The sequence below is a fragment of the Delphinapterus leucas genome, chromosome 9 (assembly GCF_059928025.1).
Source record: "Delphinapterus leucas isolate spDelLeu-1000000601 "Yukka" chromosome 9, BTC_Dleu_Yukka2, whole genome shotgun sequence".
NCBI lineage: Eukaryota > Metazoa > Chordata > Mammalia > Artiodactyla > Monodontidae > Delphinapterus > Delphinapterus leucas.
Window position 1 is genome coordinate 85995437 of NC_143137.1, and position 24866 is coordinate 86020302.

At 39.8% G+C, this 24866-nt stretch overlaps 1 protein-coding gene across 3 annotated transcripts in view; it reads right to left on the reverse strand.

Moving 5' to 3' along the window:
• The window catches only part of NAPEPLD (N-acyl phosphatidylethanolamine phospholipase D), a 51512-nt gene that overhangs the window by 4296 nt on the left and 22350 nt on the right, over nt 1–24866 (reverse strand). For all 3 annotated transcript variants that reach the window (XR_002642133.3, XM_022554447.3, XM_022554448.3), the window contains exons 3-4: nt 9180–9826; nt 5665–5779 (exon numbers count right to left, since the gene is read on the reverse strand). Coding sequence is in view for 2 of the 3 variants with exons in the window: in XM_022554447.3 (XP_022410155.2) it covers nt 5665–5779; nt 9180–9826 (762 nt within the window). In the remaining variant the exon portion in view is untranslated. The remainder of the gene's footprint in view (nt 1–5664; nt 5780–9179; nt 9827–24866) is intronic.

Below are 24866 nucleotides of genomic sequence, written 5' to 3' on the forward strand. Positions count from 1 at the left end.
TAAGAAGTCCCCTTGGAGATGGCAACTTGAACAAAGACCTGAGGGAGCAGACTGCACCAGGCTTTGTAGGCAGCTGTGAGGGCTGTGGCTTTGACGGGGAGTGTGATGGAAAGCTGCAGGTCCTTCTGGCACAGGAGGGTCACAATCTGATCTAAGGGGTAAAGGCTGCTGCCCTCTGCAGCGTTGAGAACAGACTGTAAGGGGCAGTGTGGCATCAGTGACGGGGGTAAGAGGTACTCAAAGTCTAAATACAATCTAAAGGATGAGCTGACTGCGTATGGGGAAAAGCTGGAGGGAGGATATGAGAGAAAGAGAGTAAAGGGTTTGGCCTGAGGAACTGGAAGGAGGGTGTTGCCATTTACTGAGATTAAGAGAAATGATTTTGAGAGAAGATCAGGAAGTTTGGTTTTAGACTGAAGTTTTGGGTACCTGATGGGCATCCAAGTGGAGAAGTCAGGTAGGCAGCTGGATACATAAACATGGATTGTAGGGGGAAACCTGGGCTAGAGAGGTACAGTGGGTAGATGGTGTTTAAAGCCGTAAGACTAATGAGATGCCCAAGGGAGTCACCAACTAGAGAAGAAATGGGGCCCCTGGACTGAGTCCTAAGGCACTCCCTGCTGACGAGGAACTAGCAGCAGAGAGTAGGAAGGGCCAGCCAGTGATGTAGTAGGAAAACCAGGCAAGTCTTCTGTGGCTTCAGATGTACACATTGCTAACAGTTACTGGCCACACGTGGGTCTTTTCTCCCCGCTTGCTCACTTCTAGGTTTATGGCTACATTTAGAGGGTCAGGGATGCCTTCCCACTGACTTCGGAGTAACTGAGGTTAACTGTGCATTAGTTACCCCGTATTCCTAGAGAGAGCCACTTATTAATGGGTTAGTTGACAACAGGAATCCACTTTTAGTCTTTTTTATGCATATAGGAGATTGCTAATATATCCCCCATGAGATTTAACTGTAAATAATAGCCTAAGTCAAGAAGCTTCCCTTGCAAAATTGTTTTTAAGAGATTTCAAAATGATGAAATTCTTTCCCAATGAAAAATAATTTTCTGTTAAATTTTTTCTCCCCTGTGCTCTCTCTGCAAGTCTTGGCCAACAATACACTTACACAATTGCCCTACACTAATAATGTCTTTCCTAGACTGTAACTTCAGTTATAAGCTATAATTTAGTATGGATTTTGATGTTGCAGTATCCTTCTGCTTCAACCATCTAGAAGGGAGCTCTAGAAGTAGGCAAGAAAGCCTCTGAGTGACTGATAGCTATCTCTTAGTACAAGCACATTAATCCTGCAGGGAAGGTAAAAATGCCCAGTAGCCATGGGACCAAACAATATGTATACAGCAAGGTAGTAGGTTACACATATATACCATGGAATATTAGCCATAAAAAGGAACAAAACTGAGTCATCTGTAGTGATGTGGATGGCCCTGGAGTCTGTCATACAGAGTAAAAGTAAGTCACAAAGAAAAACAAATACCATGTATTAACGCATATATATGTAAACTAGAAAAATGGTAATGATGAAACTAGTGGTGGGGCAGGACTAAAGACGCAGACGTAGAGAACGGACTTGTGGACACAGTGGGGGAAGGGGAGGGTGGGACGAATTGAGAGAGAAGCATTGACATACATACACTACACCATGTGTAAAATAGACAGCTAGTGGGAAGCAGTTGCATAGCACAGGGAGATCAGCTCGGTGCTTTGTGACCACCTAGGGGGGTGGGATGGCGAGGGGATATAGGTATGCATATACCTGTGCAGCAGAAACTAACACAACACTGTAAAGCAATTTTAATCCAATAAAGATGTGGGAAAAGAAAAAGAGTAAGTGGTGAAAGCAGAAGCTCCCAGCAGTGTGGACCCATTAAGGGCCAGGCAACCAGCCCCAGACAGCTCATACATTCCCTTTCAAAGGGGCCACTGTTTTATGATCTACTCCAACAGAAGAGACTCAAAATAAAGACCCTGGTCATTTAAGAAGTTAACATATATTATGTAGTGCCTACAGTTTGTTTCTACCAAAACTAGTCGGTTAAGTTGAAGTGCTTAAATACATCATTTAGGAAATTCACTCATCATTCCTTAGATGAATCAGATGTTGCCATACGTACAATTTTAAAGTGTCGCCAAGTCAATACATCCTTAAGCTGCTTATAGTAAGCAGTTATTACAACTATTTACATGCAAATCATTTAAAACTGTTTGCAAAGCATAGGCTAAACATCCTCCCCCAAAATTCCATGTACTTTATAATTTATTTAGCAAACTCGCAGTTCTCAATTTATGCAACTAATGTCAAAAAGACTAAATGAGGGCTCCCCTGGTGGCGCAGTGGTTGAGAGTCCACCTGCCGATGCAGGGGACACGGGTTCGTGCCCCAGTCCGGGAAGATCCCACATGCCATGGAGCGGCTGGGCCCGTGAGCCACGGCTGCTGGGCCTGCGCGTCCGGAGCCTGTGCTCCGCAACGGGAGAGGCCACGGCAGTGAGAGGCCCACGTACCAAAAAAAAAAAAAATGAGAGTGTGTTTTATATTTCATTAAGAAATAAAGATGAAGTTTAGATTTAAAACAGTAATTCTTGAAGGCTGCATTAACACAATAACTCTTGAAGACTGAGGTTTTCTCTCCTCATCTTCCCATCTCTGTAAAAAACATAGCCACCTTCCCAATTACTCAAGTTAAAAATTTAGCAGGCTCCCTGACTTCAGACTACACTACAAAGCTACAGTAATCAAGACAGTGTGGTACTGGCACAAAAACAGAAAGATAGATCAATGGAACAGGATAGAAAGCCCAGAGATAAACCCACGCACATATGGACACCTTATCTTTGATAAAGGTGGCAGGAAAGTACAGTGGAGAAAGGACAGCCTCTTCAATAAATGGTGCTGGGAAAACTGGACAGGTACATGTAAAAGTATGAGATTAGATCACTCCCTAACACCATACACAAAAATAAGCTCAAAATGGATTAAAGACCTAAATGTAAGGCCAGAAACTATCAAACTCTTAGAGGAAAACATAGGCAGAACACTCTATGACATAAATCACAGCAAGATCCTTTCTGACCCACCTCCTAGAGGAATGGAAATAAAAACAAAAATAAACAAATGGGACCTAATGAAACTTCAAAGCTTTTGCACAGCAAAGGAAACCATAAACAAGACCAAAAGACAACCCTCAGAATGGGAGAAAATATTTGCAAATGAAGCAACTGACAAAGGATTAATCTCCAAAATTTACAAGCAGCTCATGCAGCTCAATAACAAAAAAACAAACAACCCAATCCAAAAATGGGCAGAAGACCTAAATAGACATTTCTCCAAAGAAGATATACAGACTGCCAACAAACACATGAAAGAATGCTCAACATCATTAATCATTAGAGAAATGCAAATCAGAACTACAATGAGATATCATCTCACACCTGTCAGAATGGCCATCATCAAAAAATCTAGAAACAATAAATGCTGGAGAGGGTGTGGAGAAAAGGGAACACTCTTGCACTGCCGGTGGGAATGTGAACTGGTTCAGCCACTATGGAGAACAGTATGGAGGTTCCTTAAAAAACTACAAATAGAATTACCATATGACCCAGCAATCCCACTACTGGGCATATACCCTGAGAAAACCAAAATTCAAAAAGAGTCATGTACCAAAATGTTCATTGCAGCTCTATTTACAATAGCCCGGAGATGGAAACAACCTAAGTGCCCATCATCAGATGAATGGATAAAGAAGATGTGGCACATATATACAATGGAATATTAGCCTTAAAAAGAAACGAAATTGAGCTATTTGTAATGAGATGGATAGACCTAGAGTCTGTCATACAGAGTGAAGTAAGTCAGAAAGAAAAATACAAATACCGTATGCTAATATAGAATTTAAGAAAAAAAATGTCATGAAGAACCTAGGGGTAAGACAGGAATAAAGACGCAGACCTACTGGAGAACGGACTTGAGGATATGGGGAGGGGGAAGGGTGAGCTTTGACAGGGCGAGAGAGAGTCATGGACATATTCACACTAACAAACGTAGTAAGGTAGATAGCTAGTGGGAAGCAGCCGCATGACACAGGGATATTAGCTCGGTGCTTTGTGACAGCCTGGAGGGGTGAGATAGGGAGAGTGGGAGGGAGGGAGACACAAGAGGGAAGACATATGGGAACATATGTATAACTGATTCACTTTGTTATAAAGCAGAAACTAACACACCATTGTAAAGCAATTATACCCCAATAAAGATGTTAAAAAAAAAAAAATTTAGGAGTCATCCTTGATTCTTCTCTTTGCAAGGTTTAATAAAATACTATTACTTCATCTAAGTTGCTGAAATGTTATATATAGAACATAAACATACATATATCTAAATTTACCTATATACATATAGAACACACATACACACACACGGAATAAGACACTGCTTCTAAATAATAGTGGTAAACCAATGGAAACCAGTATCAACTTCCCCCTTCTCCAAATACACAGACACAGAAACACACACACATCATATTCTCCTTCACCCTTCCCATGCCCGTGGACATTCATTTATTGATTCCATTCTGTCCCCCAACAGTGTGGCTCAGGGCCACAGCATTGCGGAATGGGAATTCTGACTGGGGGGGGAGTCGGCAGGGGGCAGGCAGTGTATTAATTCTGGAATAAGATGCAACTAGGGAGAGGGCAGGCCAGAAATAGGACAGAGAGGGAGTGCTTAAATCAGCATGAAAGCACAGGGCTCCTGCAGAGAGGCCGTGGAATGTGGAAGATGCCACACAGAGCAAAATAGAAGCCAAGTTCAGTCATCTGTTTCTAAATTTTGCTTAGGGCAGGCCCTGGATCGAGGAAAGGAGAGAATGGTTTTTGCTAAGCTTCTGTTTGATCCCACAACCCTGGCTAGTAGCAGAGTTCCAGGGTTCAGCTACCTTAAGGAAAAATAAGCTCTTCTGTACTAGTCTAGGAATAAAACCACCTTTTATCCCAATGCCTGGCACACAGCAGACACCAAGTCAGTGTTTACTGGATGAATAACAGACTTCTGAAAACTTCCAAGCTGTCCAGCCTCACTTCCCCCATTGCCCTCTCTATCATCCATACTCTGGCTGAACCGATTCCTCACTATTCCCCATGCTTGCTGCCTCCAATCCCACACTTTCCTCCTCTTGAAATGCCTTCCTCCTTGCCTTTTCACAGCCAAGTTCAAATGTCAACTCTTCCATGAAGCTCTCCCTGATCCCTGCAATTCGTAACAGTCCCTGACTCTGAGACCACTTTATCTGTCCCACTTTACAACACTCTGAGTAATTATGTGCATGTCTCGTATCTTCTGCCAGAACAAAAGCCTCCCGTGAGAGGGATGACATGATGGTTCATTTTTCTATTTACTAAGGCTGCGCACATTTTTGGTTATATAAACACATGCTTCATTAACTACAGAAATAAGCCAAAAGAACAACATGCACTGAGGATTTTTTTTCCCACTGTACATAAATATCGTTTTACTAATTAATATGACTTACCACCCTAAGTCACTTGATGACCACGCAGGTTCTGATTCTAGTTTGGTTCCCGAACACACTGCAGGGTACAGTGATCAGTCCTATCATCGGTCAGACACGTCACGAGTTATTGTTACCACAGTCACACTCACCTCATTCGCTAAGGCAAAAGTTCCCCAGTGAATTGCCACAGATCTCTTTGTCTGCACATCAATGTGAATCTTTACAGCCTCTTCTGGGTCTACATGCTGGTACTTCATAAACCACCTGATAAAACACAGTAATGTATTAAATCTGGGCTTTTAAGTATACAATAAATTCTAATTACTGCTTCATGTAATCAACCTTTAACATTCTGCACAGGAGTGAATCACAGTAGGCAAAACCATCTCCCTTCAGTCCACTTTTCTGCCGGAAAAAAATAAGAATCTTTCTTCTACAAACTGCTATAACAGTAGATAAGTCTCAAGCAAAACCTCCCTTTGAACAGTAGGATTTTGTTTCACATGCATTTTTATTTCACTGATGATTTATTCTGAAGGTATCTTCTTCTTACTTTAAAAAGCAGATATTTTGCAGTCCTGGTATGAATGAAAGAAACGGAATAATGGGCAAAGAACTAGAAATCAAAACTCCAGTTGCAAATAACCTTGCTGAAACAATTTTTTTATTAACGTGCTAAAGTGAAAAGGAAACAAAAATTAGTGTATAATTTGTAAGATCAGGAGCAAAAAAAATCCAGTTTCTATTCAAGGATTTTATTTAAATACCATACAACTGATGAATGAGGTGTTTGGTTTGGCAAGAAGAAAGGGTACATCAGGGAGACTAAATAGAGTTTAGCAATGTGAAAGGCTGCCTCATGCCTGGGAAGAGACGGCTCTGGAGGCAGGGGGCCTGGGCGTGAATCCCAGCTCTACCAATTCCTGGGAATGCCTTTGGAGCTGCTTCAGTTTCTCCAGCTGCCATTTCCTAGTCCGTGAAATAGAAACTATGCCCACTTCACAAGGTTATTGTGAGGATTAAACAAGACAAAATTTATTCAAAGCATGAAGTACAGCAGCTACTTCATAGAATTCTTCCAAAAGAGTAGAGAGTTGACAAAGCCAACACTTTCAGGAGCATTATTTCTGATACAAAAGTAAAATGTACTACATACAGGCATATCCTTTGCTTGCCCAGCCAGCAGTTTATTTATTTTTATAAATTTATTTTATTTATTTATTTTTGGCTGTGTTGGGTCTTTGTTGCTGCCCACCGGCTTTCCCTAGCTGCATCGAGCAGGGGCTGCTCTTCGTTGCAGTGCGCAGGCTTCATTGTGGTGGCTTCTTGTTGCAGAGCGCAGGCTCTAGGCGCGTGGACTTCAGTAGCTGTGGCACGCAGGCTTCAGTAGTTGTGGCTCGCGGGCTCTAGAGCACAGGCTCAGTAGTTGTGGCGCACGGGCTTAGTTGCTACGCGGCATGTGGGATCTTCCTGGACCAGGGCTCAAACCCGTGTCCCCTACATTGGCAGGCGGATCCTTAACCACTGTGCCACCAGGGAAGCCCCCCCAGCCAGCAGTTTAGAAGAGGTAAAACAACAGTGTCTTCACATTATTTATATCCTGGGTCTGCTACTGGCAATGAACACTGCAGTGAAGATTAAGGGATCTGGATTGAGCAGGGGGCTGCTGCACTTTGTAGAACACGTCATGGAAAAGTTCATCCATCTGCACAGCACAAGGGTTGTTATTTACTGTTAGGAGTTGCCGGGCCTGATGGGAGCCCCAAAACAAAGCCACTGTGTTCTCAACAAGAGATTAGAGAAGCACTTGTTCTGCTTTATCTCCTGACACTTAGAATTCAGGGCAAGATGAAAACAGTTTTGGCTGTTTCTCTCTATTGATTTTTTAAAAACTCCTACTTCAAATCAAAGGGATAGACATATTCCTTTTCATGTCTGAAATACATTTAAAATGTTTACTCTGGTAAACAAATTAAAATAAAAAGTCAAAATCCTAACCGACTTGGATAGAATGCCCGATGACAGGAGATCCCAAAAGTAAGGGTGAAAACATTCTAAGCAGATTATTGAAAATCGTTTTGGGTGTGATCATCTTACATTTATAGACTACTCTGAAGTTTTGTTGATAACAACATTTCTAAAACTTTAGTACTGGGGCTTCCCTGGTGGTCCAGTGGTTAAGACTCCAGGCTTCCAATGCACAGAGCATGGGTTCGATCCCCAGTCAGAGAACTAAGATCCCACGTGCCATGCAGCATGGCCAAAAAAACTAAAAATAAAAATAAAACTTTAGAACTGACTAGAGAACTGGAATACAGAGTAGAGGCTACTGCCAATTTAATTCTTTAGAGCAAATACTGTCCTCCCCATCCTTCTCCCATCTTAGTGACAAGACAGCTGCAGTGCAAGAAACAAGGGGGAATTATGTGAGTGCATTTGTGTACTTCGGCTGTACATATTTTATCATCACCTGTATATGACAAGTCTGTATATTTCTACATATGAAAATTTTATTTTCACAAGTATAAGAAGTATTCTAATATACTAAGAACATATATTGAATAAGGATCAATACCATATAAAATTGATTTGTAAACAGGTTGACTGATGTTTTAAGAGGTTTCATTAGAATTCAGAATTAGAATTATGTGAAATTCAAGCACTACTATTGGCTTATAATAATTTTTTAGTAAGGTAAAAATATCTAGTCCCTTAAATGAAGAAACTAGAAAAAAGGGAGAAATAAGCATTAATATACTTAGCAATGAAACGGTTTTGGTGAACTTAAAAAGTTAATGAAAAGTATAACAATCTGATGGAAACCAATGATCAGATTTGCTCAATTCATCTATGTATCAGTGTTCTGTTTGTAGGATCACCTAAATAAAATGCCATCCTACATACCATTCTGTATGAGTCTGTACATGCACTTCAGAAAATAAAACATTTTTTAAATTAGCCCCTACTTTGCTACTTTTAGTGTTTATTTTCTCTTAACTTGTACATATCAACCAGAGTTGACTGAAATCTAACTGAATTCTTGAAAATCACTTTTTCCTTAAATAGGCAATATTAAGGAAAACACAGGCAGCGGATGGGTCTCCTGCGTCTCAAATGCTCGTGTGACCTTTATCTGCTCTGTGCTCTGAAGACAGGCAATCAGTACAGAGAGGTTGCAGGGCAAGTGGTAAGTAGTGCAGCAATGTCTTCAGCAGACTAACCTCAGTGCTGCCTGCAGTAAGACCGTCACAAGGGACTGATGCTATAGGCCAAGCCCTTTTTCTCCACTAAACACAGGACAGGGCATGGGTGCATTCCACTCACGGAGAGTATCCTCCACGTGAAAGAAAGACCAAGAGTCAGGTTTGAGTACTGGCCGACAGGTTTAACTTTAGTCGGAATAGTACATGAACTTCGGGCTAGGCAGAGTAATTCTTTAAACCGTCGTCCTTTTTTCTTGGTAATATAATTTCAGTAACTACAATTATTTAACTGATATCACTGTAATTAAAGCATTTTAAAATTCAAAGAAAAATTTTAACTGACTCTGGCCCACCAACCCCCCACCCAATGTATAACAAAGTCCACCATTAAAACCACAGATTACTCGGAGTCCAGTTAATTTATCATGTAGCAGGAATGCTTGCTTTAGACATCTACATACCTTGGTTCATACGCTCCAATGGGAATAGCTGCGAGGTCAAAAGGTCCAAATCTTTTTCCTATCTCTTCAAAAGCAGAGCAATAACCAGTGTCTCCTGCGAAAAAAAAGCGGTTCCAAGGCCCCAAGACAGACCAGCTGCCCCAGAGAACCCTGTTGTCATCCGTCAGAGTCCTTTTACACCAGTGCTGGGAAGGTGTGAACACAAACGTCACCTTATCGTGTCCGGGGACGCAGTTCTCCTCCCACCAGTCCAGCTCGATCACATTCTCACAGCCACATTTCTGCATCCAGTCCAGGAGCCCCAAAGGCACAAACCACCTCAGCTCGTTACCAAATCGCTCGTTCAGAGCAGTGACAGAACTGTAGTCCAGGTGGTCGTAGTGGTTGTGGCTGATGAGGACCGCGTCTATCTGGGGCAGTTCACCGACGGTGCAAGGGGGACGCCGGAACCGCTTGGGACCCACGCGCTGCGACGGGGAGGCCCGGGCGCTAAAGACAGGATCCGTGAGCAAGATGAGCTCATCCATTTCCACCATCACTGTCGCGTGTCCCAGCCACGTGACTCTTAAGCCAGCTTCCTTCACTCCAGCTTCTTCAGGGTCATCGATAAAATACGGCTTAAGCACTGGGAGTTCTTTATCAAGCTCCTACATATATGAAGAAAGAAAGAAAAGCAGCTATTAAAAAAAAAAAGTATTATGTGTCATCATAAATACATTTTTGACTTAAATTACAGAGAGAAGGGTTATTTGGGGAGAACTGAAGTCATTTGATAAATCTGTTATTTTTGCTTTTTTCTTGAAAGTGCATACTTCTTTCTGAATCTGACTCAATAATCACTATATAGTGATGTAAGATGTTACTCCCAAATGCAACCAACAAAGGGAAAATTAAACTTAAAACTTTGAGTACTGCTGACTTTACGAAATATTTTTAAAGGCCCTCTTCTGTAAGTGCCAGAAGTAGACCAACCGAGATGCAGTCCCTTTGCTACTGCTGTTTACTCAGCTGGTGCATTCGCTACTGAAAACTGCCTCAGGAGGTCAGCCCCTAGAAACAGTAAAGAAAACTTTAGACCACATATGTGTAGATCGTGGATCTCACGTGAACCTGACTTCCTGAGTACACAGAATTCAGAGCAGAGTGCTGTGATGGCTGCTGGGTAAGTCAGGGGCATAGATGGTTCTCCTCACCGCTTACCTCTGAGGTTTTCTACCACTGATCAAACCAACGCGGAACACGGTCCCTGCCCATGAGAAGATGATCGCTTTTGGGGGCAAACAGGTGTGAAACAATAACTACAACATAATGTGTTAAGCATTATTCCTTTGTTTATTATTCTTCATTTTATCCTTGGATTAAGCTGGACCAACAAGAAGCTGTGTTCTAGCATCACAGTCCTGGCTTTTATAAAACTTTCATAAACTGTGCTTTGGTGTTAGGCCATACAGCTGCATGGAGGTCTCTTCCTTGTGAAACTTGCCGAGCATGTACCGTGGGGCTGGCTGTCTTGATGACTGGGTACCAGCGCACACCAACCCCACCTTCCCACACACACCCCAGAAACACTGCTCTCGATTCCCTGTAACAGGAAAAGCTCTTCTGCAGAGCAATTGGCTTTACTCCTTTGACTACCATTGGGAAAACTGACAATCCTGCTTTGACTTTTGCTTTGACAGAAAGTTCAGAGTAAAAGCTGAAGACTCCTACAGCCTATATGCAGAAGGGAACAGGGCAGGGCACATTGCAGGGAACAATGGAACAGATTTCTATGCTAACCTTTCTTGGCTTTATTTTTCTACCCTAATTGTCCATTTGCTCTTGTATGTTTATCCATCTGGTTTTTTACTGCTACATGTCTTTTTACAAGCTGCTGCAAATCAGTTTTGAAAAAGGCATGGTACTGAATAAATAAAATACAAGGCATGCTGTAGCCCAGTAAGAAGGAATGAAGAGCCCAGCTGCGGAAGGCATTACAGACACAGTAACTTGTGTGCATTCCTGAAGAATGGTGAGAAGTTCCTGATGCAGAGAAAAGGGGGAAGGGCATTTCAGGTGGAGAAAATGCCGAAGCAAAGGCACAGAGCCAAGTAGGAATGTGGCATTCAGGGGGCAGAAGACAAACTGAAATCTTATAGGATCAGAACCCAGTAAAAGCCTTGAATCCCACGCTTCACCCAGAGACAGTGAGGAAGCATCGATAAGAAAAGAAAAAACAAAGACATGACCCAATTCATGTTTAGAGAAACCACTTTTCAAGTTTAAATGATGACCTGGGGTGTGTCACAAGAGCTGCCAGGAGAGACAAAGAGCTGGACAAAGGAGACAGCAAAGGGCAGATGGGGGAGATGCAGGTGAAGGGAAACTGAGAGGTCACTGAGCTGGTCCAAACAGGAAGTGGGCCCAGAAGGTGGAGAATGACAAGATAGCTCTTAGCCAGCCTAAGCCTTAGTTTCCTCATCTGAAAAATGGGTATAATAATTGCACCTACATGTCATTACTGGGGGCTGAATTAGGAGAGGCTGGCACACAGTAAGCCCTCTGCAAGTAATGCAAAAGAAGAAGGAAGCACACCCCAACCCCGACAAGCAATCAGGCACCACCCCTATCGATCCCTTACATATTTACTTGTTGCCTTACTCATAGTTAAGAGTTAAGATCCGAGTTAAGATCCTAACTCACATCCAGGCATGTTCAAGTCCTCCTGATGGCTCAGCCATCTTCCTTCAACTCATTCCACACACTAGAGCCACCTCAAACACTTTTCTTATGGAGTAGCTCTCTCCCCTGCTGAAAAATCATCACTGGTTCTGTACTGTTTGACAAAGCACGTCTTACCTCCTTAGCCCAGTGGTAAGCCTGTTGGTGGACTGCCGCTCCTCCTTTCCAGCTGTTTCACTCAGTTCCTGCACACGGCTCTGTATTCCCCCCAACACTGGGACTGCACCTCGCTCCCAGCCTGAGCTTGGGAGGCCAGCACGACACTGACCCTCTTCCTTCTCTCTCTCATCCCTTCAAGACCTTAATCAAATCGCACGCCCTTCACGGAGCCATCCCTGAGTCTCCACAGCCGGCATTGCTCACTCTCCCTCTCCACTCCCATGCCACCTGTTTGCACACCATGGGTGTTCTGCTCTTTACCCTGGTTAACTGTACACAGGATGCAGCCCGTGTCTTATTCAACTTGGAATCATTCACAGTGCCTGCTTCAATGACTAATACACGGCATGCACGATAAAATTTGTTGAATGGATGAGTGAATGAATTTTTCAACCCGGTTCTCAAAGCTGGTAGTTAGGGTTGGTGAACAAATGCCATACGGTGTGCTTATCAAGAATTATGGAAGAAAGGAGAGGGAATGCGTATCAGCTGAGTCCCTAGCATGCGTTAGGCTCCATACGAGGCACGTGATGATGACGACGCAGCATTATCCAATGTATCAAGTACTTTCGTATAACACAAAACACATGCGTGGAGTGCTTACCATGTGCTAGAAACTGTGCTAACTGCTTCATAAAACTTTTTTCATTTAATACCACAATGCTGGAGGTAGGTGTTATTAACTCTCTCCATTTTACAGACAAAAAAACAGAAGTTATAGCATTCACACGAGGGCACGCCGCCTGCCTCCACACATTCTGCCTCACACCACCTTACACCCAAGTATTCTCATTTAATACATATTTTTAAAAAACACAAGTACAGGGCTTCCCTGGTGGCACAGTGGTTGAGAGTCCGCCTGCCGATGCAGGGGGCACGGGTTCGTGCCCCGGTCTGGGAAGATCCCATATGCCGCGGAGCGGCTAGGCCCGTGAGCCATGGCCGCTGAGCCTGCGCGTCCGGAGCCTTGCTCCGCAGCGGGAGAGGCCACAACAGTGAGAGGCCCGCGTACCGCAAAAAAAAAAAAAAAAAGGTACAGACATAACCTTGTTTTATTGTGCTTCACAGATACTGCGGTGTTTTTTTGGTTTGTTTTTTGTTTGTTTTTTTTACAAATTGAAGGTTTGTGGCAACCTTGCATTGTCAGATGATGGTTAGCATGTTTTAGCAATAAAGTATTTTTAATTAGGCAAACATAACTTTCATATGCACTGAGAAACCAAAAAATTGGTATGACTGGCTTTCTTGCAGTGGTCTGGAACTGAACCCACAATATCTCCAGGGTGGGTCCGTAACAGCCTGGGATTCAGGTGGGGGAGAATCAGATGTGGATTACTGTGGACACAAGGACACTTTTAGAGATGACAGATATGTTCATTTTCTTGATCATGGTGATCATTTTGCAGGTTTATACAGATATCCAAACTCGCCAGATTTTACTTTTTGAATATGTGGAGCTTCTATTATGTTAATAAAACTATAAAAAAATTTAAGTAGCATCATGTTTAAACAGTGCATCAAAACATCTGAAACAAAACTCCCTGAAAATTGTTGCATTTTTTTTGCTGTAAGTTTAAAAGTCCTTTTAAAGTTCAATATCTGGCATTATCCACTGACAACTGAGAGGAAACAAAACCTTGAGCACCTCTGGCAGCCTCAACTTGTTCTCCAAACACAGTACTAACAGGTAAAGTGTGGAAAGAAGCCCATCACAAAGGATCATACACTGTGCGGTCCTATTTATATGAAGTTTCCAGAATAGGCAAATCCATAGACAGAAAATAGGTCAGTGATTTCCAGGGGCTGGAGAACTGGGGGGTGATGACTCAGGACACAGGGTTTCTTTTTGGGATAATAAAAACGTATTAGATTGTAGTGACGGTTGCACAACTCTGAATGTACCGAAAAACTGCCACATTGTACATTTTAACCAGGTCAATTGTATAATACGGGAAATATATCTCAACAAAGCTGTTTTTTAAAAAAGGTAAAACGTTTGACAAGAGATCTGAATTAAGCAGTCACACTTTTCTTCAAGGTCCTTTCCTCATGCTATATTGTTTCTAAGCCCATCCATCGCAAAAGAGTAGCTTATTTTAAAGAATTTGATCTCTAACACTACTGGCCCATGAAACTCAAAGAAATAGTGCCTACAATTGAGATTCCAAAAAGAAAAAAATAGTTTTTTACTTTTTATCCTAATCAGAGTTTGAAAAAGTACGTAGAATGGGGAAATTCTGGTTTATTTACAGAAATCAAGCACCCACTTGGCATTTTTCTTTACTAGATCAAGATTTTTCTTGGTTGGTCCTCCTTTTTTAAAGCTACAAATGAGAAAATCCCCAAGCCTGTTATTAACCTGTACACTAGTTAATGTTTCACTTTTCTTGGGGAAAGGGAAAAATCCCAACATTTATTCAACCACTACTCTGCCAGATGCTTTAAGTACATTGTCATCTAACTCTGTGAAGCAGATGTTACTGCCATTTCACAGAAAACCAGACCAAGGCAGAGGGTCACTAAGACACTTGCCAAGGTCATACAGCAAGTAAGTGTCCAACCAGGAGTGGAATCAAGGTCTTCTGACTCTCAAGACCCTCTCTCTTCATTAAACCATAACTCTTTCCATGGCATAGATAATGTTAACTTCAAAACAATGAAACCCACATTCTTGTTAATATACTTATTAAGTATATATGTTTCTGTACATGAATGAGACAAAGATTTGACAAAAATCTGTTCAAACCATATTTTCTAAAAAAAAATCACTTTCAAAGAGGACTTGAGTTAATCCTTTTCTTCCAACTGAAAGTATCTTTGTGCTGTTTTAGGAAACTTTAGTATCTGTACTGTGCAACTCATATTTAAGATTTAAATTAAAAATATTTCTTTTTCATATTTATTTTGACGATATAGGTGAACACTGAATATTGATTTTACCAAAACACCACCAATTCAATTAAATATGAATGCTAATGTTGTATATTTTTGCCATACTATCCGTATTAGGAGTACAAGATGCATCAAAATGGCTTAATATTTTTAAACTCCTCCTTGATTATAAAAGAAAATGTGCTTTATAAAATATTTGGAAAATATAAAGATAAGAAGAGTAGCCATCCATTATATCCATGTGCAGAGATTACAACCACTGTTAAACATTATGCTATTTTTATGCAGTTCTATTTTTATGCATGGTTAAGATCATTGGATATTCATATTTTCTACTCTTTTTTTAAATTTCATATTATGACATTTTCACCCATCACATAAAAAAGTGAAACACATACCGATTTAAAAATGAAACAAATTCTTGAGGAAACCTGTCAGAAAGCAAAACAAAAAAATAAAAAGAAATGAAATACAGGGGAAATAAAGTTACAGAGGGTTGATCTAGGAGATCCAAAATATAATCAGTAGTTGTTTTACAACGAAAAGATGGAGGGGAGGCAATTTTCAAGGAAATAGACAAGAAAATTTCCTAGAACTGAAGGCAACAGATTTTTACATCTAAAGGGCCCACCAGGCATCGAGCATGATAAATAAAGAACCACACATCCTGGTGAAACTTCAGAACATTGGTGCCAAAGAGATGATCCTCAGAGTTTCCACAGAGGAAATCAAGGTCCCACACAAAGGATCAAAAAATGGCACTGAACTTCTCTAAAGCAATACTAAAAAGAAGGTCATGGAGGTAATGCTTTCAAATTCTGAGAGAAAACTGTTTCCAAACTAAAATTCCATTACCCACACTATCAATCAACAATGAGAATAAACTCAGCCTTAAAAAAGAACAAAATAATGCCATGTGCAGCATCATGGATGCAACCAGAGATTATCATACTAAGTGAAGCAAGTCAGAAAGAGAAACACAAATACCATATGATGTCCCTTATATGTGGAATCTGAAATATGGCACAAATGAACCTATCTACAAAACAGAAACAGACTCACAGACATAAAGAACAGACCTGTGGTTACCAAAGGGTAGGGGGTAGGGGAGCGAAGGACTGGGAGTTTGGGGTTAGCAGATGTAAACTATTATATATAGGATGGATAAACAACAAGGTCCTACTGTAGAGCACAGGGAACTATATTCAGTATCATGTGATAAACCATAATGGAAAAGAATATAAAAAAAGAATGTCTCTTTGTGTATAAATGAGTCACTGCTGTACAGCAGAGATTGGCACAGCATTGTAAACCAACTATAATTCAATTTAGAATAAAGAGTGAGAATAAAGACATTTTAGACAAGCAAGGTCTCAAAAAACTGTCGTCCCGTGTACCCCCTCTCAGGAAGCTCGTTAAGAGTGCGCTCCACCTAAAGGAGAAAATATCCAAGAGGGGGAACAGGTGGGACGCAGGAAACAGGGCCACAGTGAGGAGGGAAAGGGGCCCAGGAGGGCAGTGAGGGAGAGCCCGGAAGGAAGCCACAGAGAGCCTGGAGGGCATTAGCCCAGATTAGATCCTGGTGCTGAAAACCTCCTGAAGGTCTCCCCCTCGGGAAGATGGTCCTGAGAAGCCATGGGAAGGAGGGAAATGATCAGTCATAAATACATAGAAAGTTCAACAGACGAAAAAGGAGGGATCATTAACCTCAGAGGGAAAAGTATGTGAGACAGGAGACATGGCCATACTATATTACTTGGTTCATCAATGAAAAATACTGACATAGTCACAATAATGTAAATAGTAAGGGGAAAGCTCAAGTAGAAGCACGGGAGAGATGGGGAGGGATACAGAGTGGGTTACATCTGATAGTAATGTGAAGGACCACAGAAAAACAAACACTGCGTGATTCCACATATCTGAGGTATCTAAAATAGTCAAACTCATAGAATCAAAGAGTGGAATGGTGGTTGCCGGGGCTGGCGGGGAGAGGAACGTGGGGAGTTACTATCAGTGGGCACACGGCTTCACTTAAGCAAGATGGGGAAGCTCCAGGGATCTGCTGTACAACATGGTCCCTGCAGGCAACAATAACGCATTGTACACTGACAAATTTAAGAGGGTAGATCTCATGTTAAGTGTTCATACCACAATAAAAAGAAAAGAAATATGAAGACAAACTCCAAAGGAAATAAAGGGGCCTGGGTGGCAGAGGCTGGTTAGGGGACTGGTATTTGTCTTATAAGCCCGTCGGTAATATGATTTTTAAAAAAAAAACCTGTATACATGCATTTTTTTCCCCTCGATAAAAATAAAAAAGCAACCTGCTGGCCTACTACAGTACAAATATAAAATAACTGGTACGTATCATTTTTTCAAAGGGCATCCTATTCTTCAATATCATACATTTAAAGAATGCGTGAGATTTTCAAAGTACTTTCATGTGTCACGTGAATCTCAAAACAATCCTCGTCACCGAAACTCTCTTATCCTAACTTCATAGATCCCTCCCCTCCACCCCCCCCCCCAAAAAAAGAGTTCCTTGACAGACTGTGATAGAAATAAGGTCACACACGGACAGGATTCCTGAGCCTGAGCCTGGTTCCCAGACTCCTGGTGTCCCACTTTTTCTACCAGGCCATGCTGTGCAGCCTCAGTCCCGTGTCTCTCTCCTACTCCAATATGACTGTCCCTCTCACTTCTACAGCAGTAACTGATAAGGACAGCCTCCTTCCACTAATGAAACTCAGAGGTGCCTGCCTCTCTCCCTCTTTGAAGTTCTCCAACCTCCTTTCTCCTAACTGTTGGAGACTATCATCAACACTAACAATCAGAGAAGGTCACTGAGCCACTGCAAGAGCACAAAGCACATGAACCACGTGAAGCCTGTGAGCAGACCCACTGCTCCAATGACCCAGAAAAGGCAAATATCAGGAACGAAGTACTGTTGTCTAACCAGGCAATGCAATTGTGTAGCTCTGCTAATAACCCATTTTCACTTTGTTTAGAGCTGTTCTATTATTTTATACTTTAATCACATGTTTTTTCCAGAACACTTTCACATTCATATACCTAAACATAACATACTATAATGATGTAAATTCCATTATATAGTCATCATAACCCTACATATATCATATTATCCTCTTCTTCCAAAACAATAATTTGAAGACCTGTATTATTAAACTCTAGCGTCCCAATATCTAATTAAAATAATTTCGAGAAATTTGATTAAATTCTGAACTGGCCTAACGATCTGAAGTAAGTATTCTTTACATAGTCTTTAAATTTTTTTAAATGAATAACTCTATCACACTTAGCAGTTCTTAAAAATTAATAATCTGGGCAACTTAAAGGGATAAAGTATGGACTTACAGTTATCTATGAAAATAAAAGAAGTCAACATGCATTTAATCTAGTTAGTTCTAGGCTCTTATTGGAAACAAGGAGAAACAAGATGTAGGTAAATGATAAGAAAATAAAAATTGGATTAAGACAAATGAGTCTTCTCTCTTACAGGATGCTGCATCTGTTTAAATGCATTCATACTGAGCCTTCTTTTTAACATTTTCTAAAAAATAACTGCCTTAAAAAAAAAAAGCTTAATAACGAACCAAAACAATTAATAAAATGGGAATAGGAACATACATATCGATAATTACCTTAAATGTAAATGGACTAAATGCTCCCACCAAAAGACACAGATTGGCTGAATGGATACAAAAACAAGACCCATATATCTGCTGTCTACAAGAGACCCACTTCAGACCTAGAGACACATACAGACTGAAAGTAAGGGGATGGAAAAAGATATTCCATGCAAATGGAAACCAAAAGAAAGCTGGAGTAGCAATTCTCATATCAGACAAAATAGACTTTAAAATAAAGACTATTACAAGAGACAAAGAAGGACACTACATAATGATCAAGGGATCGGTCCAAGAAGAAGATATAACAATTGTAAATATTTATGCACCCAACAGAGGAGCACCTCAATACATAAGGCAAATACTAACAGCCATAAAAGGGGAAATCGACAGTAACACATTCATAGTAGGGGACTTTAACACCCCACTTTCACCAATGGACAGATCATCCAAAATGAAAATAAATAAGGAAACACAAGCTTTAAATGATACATTAAACAAGAGGGGCTTAATTGATATTTATAGGACATTCCATCCAAAAACAACAGAATACACATTTTTCTCTAGTGCTCATGGAACATTCTCCAGGATAGATCATATCTTGGGTCACAAATCAAGCCTCGGTAAATTTAAGAAAATTGAAATTGTATCAAGTATCTTTTCCGACCACAGCGCTATGAGACTAGATATCAATTACAGGAAAAGATCTGTAAAAAATACAAACAAATGGAGGCTAAACAATACACTACTTAATAACGAAGTGATCACTGAAGAAATCAAAGAGGAAATCAAAAAATACCTAGAAACAAATGACAATGGAGACACGACGACCCAAAATCTATGGGATGCAGCAAAAGCAGTTCTAAGAGGGAAGTTTATAGCAATACAATCCTACCTCAAGAAACAGGAAACATCTCAAATAAACAACCTAACCTTGCACCTAAAGCAATTAGAGAAAAAAGAACAAAAACCCCCCAAAGTTAGAAGAAGGAAAGAAATCATAAAAATCAGATCAGAAATAAATGAAAAAGAAATGAAGGAAACGATAACAAAGATCAATAAAACTAAAAGCTGGTTCTTTGAGAAGATAAACAAAATTGATAAACCATTAGCTAGACTCATCAAGAAAGAGGGAGAAGACTCAAATCAATAGAATTAGAAATGAAAAAGGAGAAGTAACAACTGACACTGCAGAAATACAAAGGATCATGAGAGATTACTACAAGCAACTATATGCCAATAAAATGGACAACCAGGAAGAAATGGACAAATTCTTAGAAAGGCACAACCTGCCAAGACTGAATCAGGAAGAAATAGAAAATATGAACAGACCAATCACAAGCACCGAAATTGAAACTGTGATTAAAAATCTTCCAACAAACAAAAGCCCAGGACCAGATGGCTTCACAGGTGAATTCTATCAAACGTTTAGAGAAGAGCTAACACCTATCCTTCTCAAACTCTTCCAAAATATAGCAGAGGGAGGAACACTCCCAAACTCATTCTATGAGGCCACCATCACCCTGATACCAAAACCAGACAAGGATGTCACAAAGAAAGAAAACTACAGGCCAATATCACTGATGAACATAGATGCAAAAATCCTCAACAAAATACTAGCAAACAGAATCCAACAGCACATTAAACGGATCATACACCATAATCAAGTGGGGCTTATTCCAGGAATGCAAGGATTCTTCAATATACGCAAATCAATCAACGTGATACACCATATTAACAAACTGAAGGAGAAAAACCATATGATCATCTCAATAGATGCAGAGAAAGCTTTAGACAAAATTCAACACCAATTTATGATAAAAACCCTGCAGAAAGTAGGCATAGAGGGAACTTTCCTCAACATAATAAAGGCCATATATGACAAGCCCACAGCAAACATCATCCTCAATGGTGAAAAACTGAAAGCATTTCCACTAAGATCAGGAACAAGACAAGGTTGCCCACTCTCACCACTCTTATTCAACATAGTTTTGGAAGTTTTAGCCACAGCAATCAGAGAAGAAAAGGAAATAAAAAGAATCCAAATCGGAAAAGAAGAAATAAAGCTGTCACTGTTTGCAGATGACATGATACTATACATAGAGAACCCTAAAGATGCTACCAGAAAACTACTAGAGCTAATCAATGAATCTGGTAAAGTAGCAGGATACAAAATTAATGCACAGAAATCTCTGGCATTCCTGTACACTAATGATGAAAAATCTGAAAGTGAAATCAAGAAAACACTCCCATTTACCACTGCAACAAAAAGAATAAAATATCTAGGGATAAACCTACCTAAGGAGACAAAAGACCTGTATGCAGAAAATTATAAGACATTGATGAAAGAAATTAAAGATGATACAAATAAATGGAGAGATATACCATGTTCTTGGATTGGAAGAATCAACATTGTGACAATGACTCTACTACCCAAAGCAATCTACAGATTCAATGCAATCCCTATCAAACTACCACTGGCATTTTTCACAGAACTAGAACAAAAAATTTCACAATTTGTATGGAAACACAAAAGACCCCGAAGAGCCAAAGCAATCTTGAGAACAAAAAATGGAGCTGGAGGAATGAGGCTCCCTGACTTCAGACTATACTACAAAGCTACAGTAATCAAGACAGTATGGTACTGGCACAAAAACAGAAAGATAGATCAATGGAACAGGATAGAAAGCCCAGAAATAAACCCATGCACATATGGTCACCTTATTTTTGATAAAGGAGGCAGGAATGTACAGTGGAGAAAGGACAGCCTCTTCAATAAGTGGTGCTGGGAAAACTGGACGGCTACATGTAAAAGTATGTGATTTGATCACTCCCTAACACCATACACAAAAATAAGCTCAAAATGGATTAAAGACCTAAATGCAAGGCCAGAAACTATCAAACTCTTAGAGGAAAACATAGGCAGAACACTCTATGACATAAATCACAGCAAGGTCCTTTTTGACTCACCTCCTAGAGAAATGGAAATAAAACCAAAAATAAACAAATGGGACCTAATGAAACTTCAAAGCTTTTGCACAGCAAAGGAAACCATAAACAAGACCAAAAGACAACCCTCAGAATGGGAGAAAATATTTGCAAATGAAGCAACTGACAAAGGATTAATCTCCAAAATTTACAAGCAGCTCATGCAGCTTAATAACAAAAAAACAAACAACCCAATCCAAAAATGGGCAGAAGACCTACATAGACATTTCTCCAAAGAAGATATACAGACTGCCAACAAACACATGAAAGGATGCTCAACATCACTAATCATTAGAGAAATGCAAATCAAAGCTACAATGAGATATCATCTCACACCAGTCAGAATGGCCATCATCAAATAATCTAGAAACAATAAATGCTGGAGAGGGTGTGGAGAAAAGGGAACCCTCTTGCACTGTTGGTGGGAATGTAAATTGATACAGCCACTGTGGAGAACAGTATGGAGGTTCCTTAAAAAAGTACAAACAGAACTACCATATGACCCAGCAATCCCACTACTGGGCATATACCCTGAGAAAACCGTAATTCAAAAAGAGTCATGTACCACAATGTTCATTGCAGCTCTATTTACAATAGCCCAGAGATGGAAACAACCTAAGTGTCCATCATCGGACGAATGGATAAAGATGATGTGGCACATATATACAATGGAATATTGTATATATATCAGCCATAAAAAGAAACGAAATTGAGCTATTTGTAGTGAGGTGGATAGACCTAGAGTCTGTCACACAGAGTGAAGTAAGTCAGAAAGAGAAAGACAAACACCGTATGCTAACACATATATCTGGAATTTAAGAAAAAAAAAATGTCATGAAGAACCTAGGGGTAAAACAGGATTAAAGACACAGACCTACTAGAGAATGGACTTGAGGATACGGGGAGCGGGAAGGGTAAGCTGGGACAAAGTGAGAGAGTGGCATGGACATATATACACTACCAAACATAAGGTAGATAGCTAGTGGGAAGCAGCCCGCACAGCACAGGGAGATTAGCTCGGTGCTTTGTGACCACCTGGAGGGGTGGGATAGGGAGGGTGGGAGGGAGGGAAACGCAAGAGGGAAGAGATATGGGAACATATGTACATATATAACTGATTCATTTTGTTGTGAAGCAGAAACTAACACACCATTGTAAAGCAATTATACTCCAATAAAGATGTTAAAAAAAAAAAGAAACAGAACTTAAGAATTTATCAGTATACTGAATTATTATGATTTCTAGACTAGTCATTAAAAAACAAAAGAATACGTAGAAAGACTTATCATATACCTCGATAAAAAATCGCTTTTGCAAAAATGTTTCTCCCGGAATATTTATTCAAAAATTTAGCTCAATTTCAATCAAAATAGCAAAAAAAATTTTTTTGAAATAAAAGAAATACTTATAAATTTCATCTGAAGAACTAATAGGAAGAGCCAGAAGGTTTTTTTAAACCTAAATGAAAATGAGCACAGATATTAAATCAAATATTAAATTTATAAACATTAAAACAGTGTGATCTTGTTGCCAGAAAAGATAGCTCATTGGAACAGGATATTCCAAAACAGGTATACTGGCATATATACAAGTATATGAATATTGAATATAAGGTTGGAATTTCAAATCAAAGAGGAAATAGAAGATGATTTAATAAACAGTGTTGGAATTTAATAAATGATGTTTATATCTGAGCTGGTTGTCTAAGACATACATAGATATGTAAAGCACCCTATATGTACCAAACTAGATTCCATATGGATTAAATAATTAATTTTAAAAAGTGAAAAAAAACACCAAAATACAGGTGATGATGTATCTGATAGCTAGCAGAAATAGCCTTTTTAGGCACACAAAGGAAAAAATAATAAAGTAAAATATTGGCATATTTGCATAAATATTAAAAACTTTTCTGTGTTAAAAAAGAGTCCCCCTACCCCCTCAAAAAAAAAACGTGATGAGCTGGAAACAAAACTTTGCAACATCTATGAGAAAGGATTAAAATAGTTAAATATAAATAAATTCCTATATATCTGTAAGGAAAAAAAGTAACACTTCAATGGAAGAAAGGTCCAAGAATACTAGAAGATAATTCACAAAATAAGACCGCATAAGCCTAAGTAACTTAAAAATGGTTTAGCCTGATTAGAAGTAAAAAAGAAATGTAAATTAAAGTGTCATCATCTTTCACCTTTCATCAGCAAACGTCTTTTTTATTTTAATGACAAAGCTAATTGTTGGTTAGGAGTAGAGAAAAATAGATCCTCTCTCATACTTTTGGGGGGAGTGTAAACTGATGCAATATTTTTGGAGGACAACCTAACAATGAAGTATCAAGTGCCATAAGAAAAAAAAAAGCTTACACTTCATTAAAGAATGCAGTTCTCACCCTTTTCTGCCTTATTATTCCTCAAAGCACTAATCATCTTTCAATATTCCACATCATTTACTTGACTACTGTCTCTCTTCCAACAAACCTAACTTCCAAGGAGGCCAGGTTTCCTTTCTGCCTTGTTCATGGCTGTATCTCTTGCACCTACAACAGTGGAGTTTAAGAACCACTCATAAGCCACAATCACCCTGATACCAAAACCAGAAAAATATACTACAAAATAGAAAATTACAGGCCAATATCACTGAAAAACATAGTTGCAAAAATCCTCAACAAAATACTATCAAACTGAAACTAACAATCCATTAAAAACATCATTCAATATGATCAAGTGGTATTTATCCCAGGGATGCAAGGATCTTCAGTATCTGCAAATCAATCACTGTGATACACCACATAAACAAACTGAACAATAAAAACCATATGATCATCTGAATAGATGCAGAAAACGTTTGACAAAATTCAACACCCATTTATGATAAAAACTCTCCAGAAAGTGGTCATAGAGGGAACTACCTAAACATAATAAAGGCCATATATGACAAACGCACAGCTAACAGCATTCTCAACAGTAAAAGCTGAAAGCATTTCCCCCAAGATCAGGAAAAAGACAAGGATGTCCACTCTTGCCACTTTTATTCAACATAGTTTTGGAAGTCCTAACAACAGCAATCAGAAAAGAAAAAGAAATAAAAGGAATCCAAACTGGAAAAGAAGAAATACGACTGCCACTGTTTGCAGATGACATGACATCATACATAGGAAATCCTAAAGATGCTACCAGAAAACTACTAGAGCTCATCTATGAATTCAGTAAACTGCAGGATACAAAATTAATACACAGAAATTTCTTGCATTACTAATACTAAAAATGAAAGATCAGAAAGA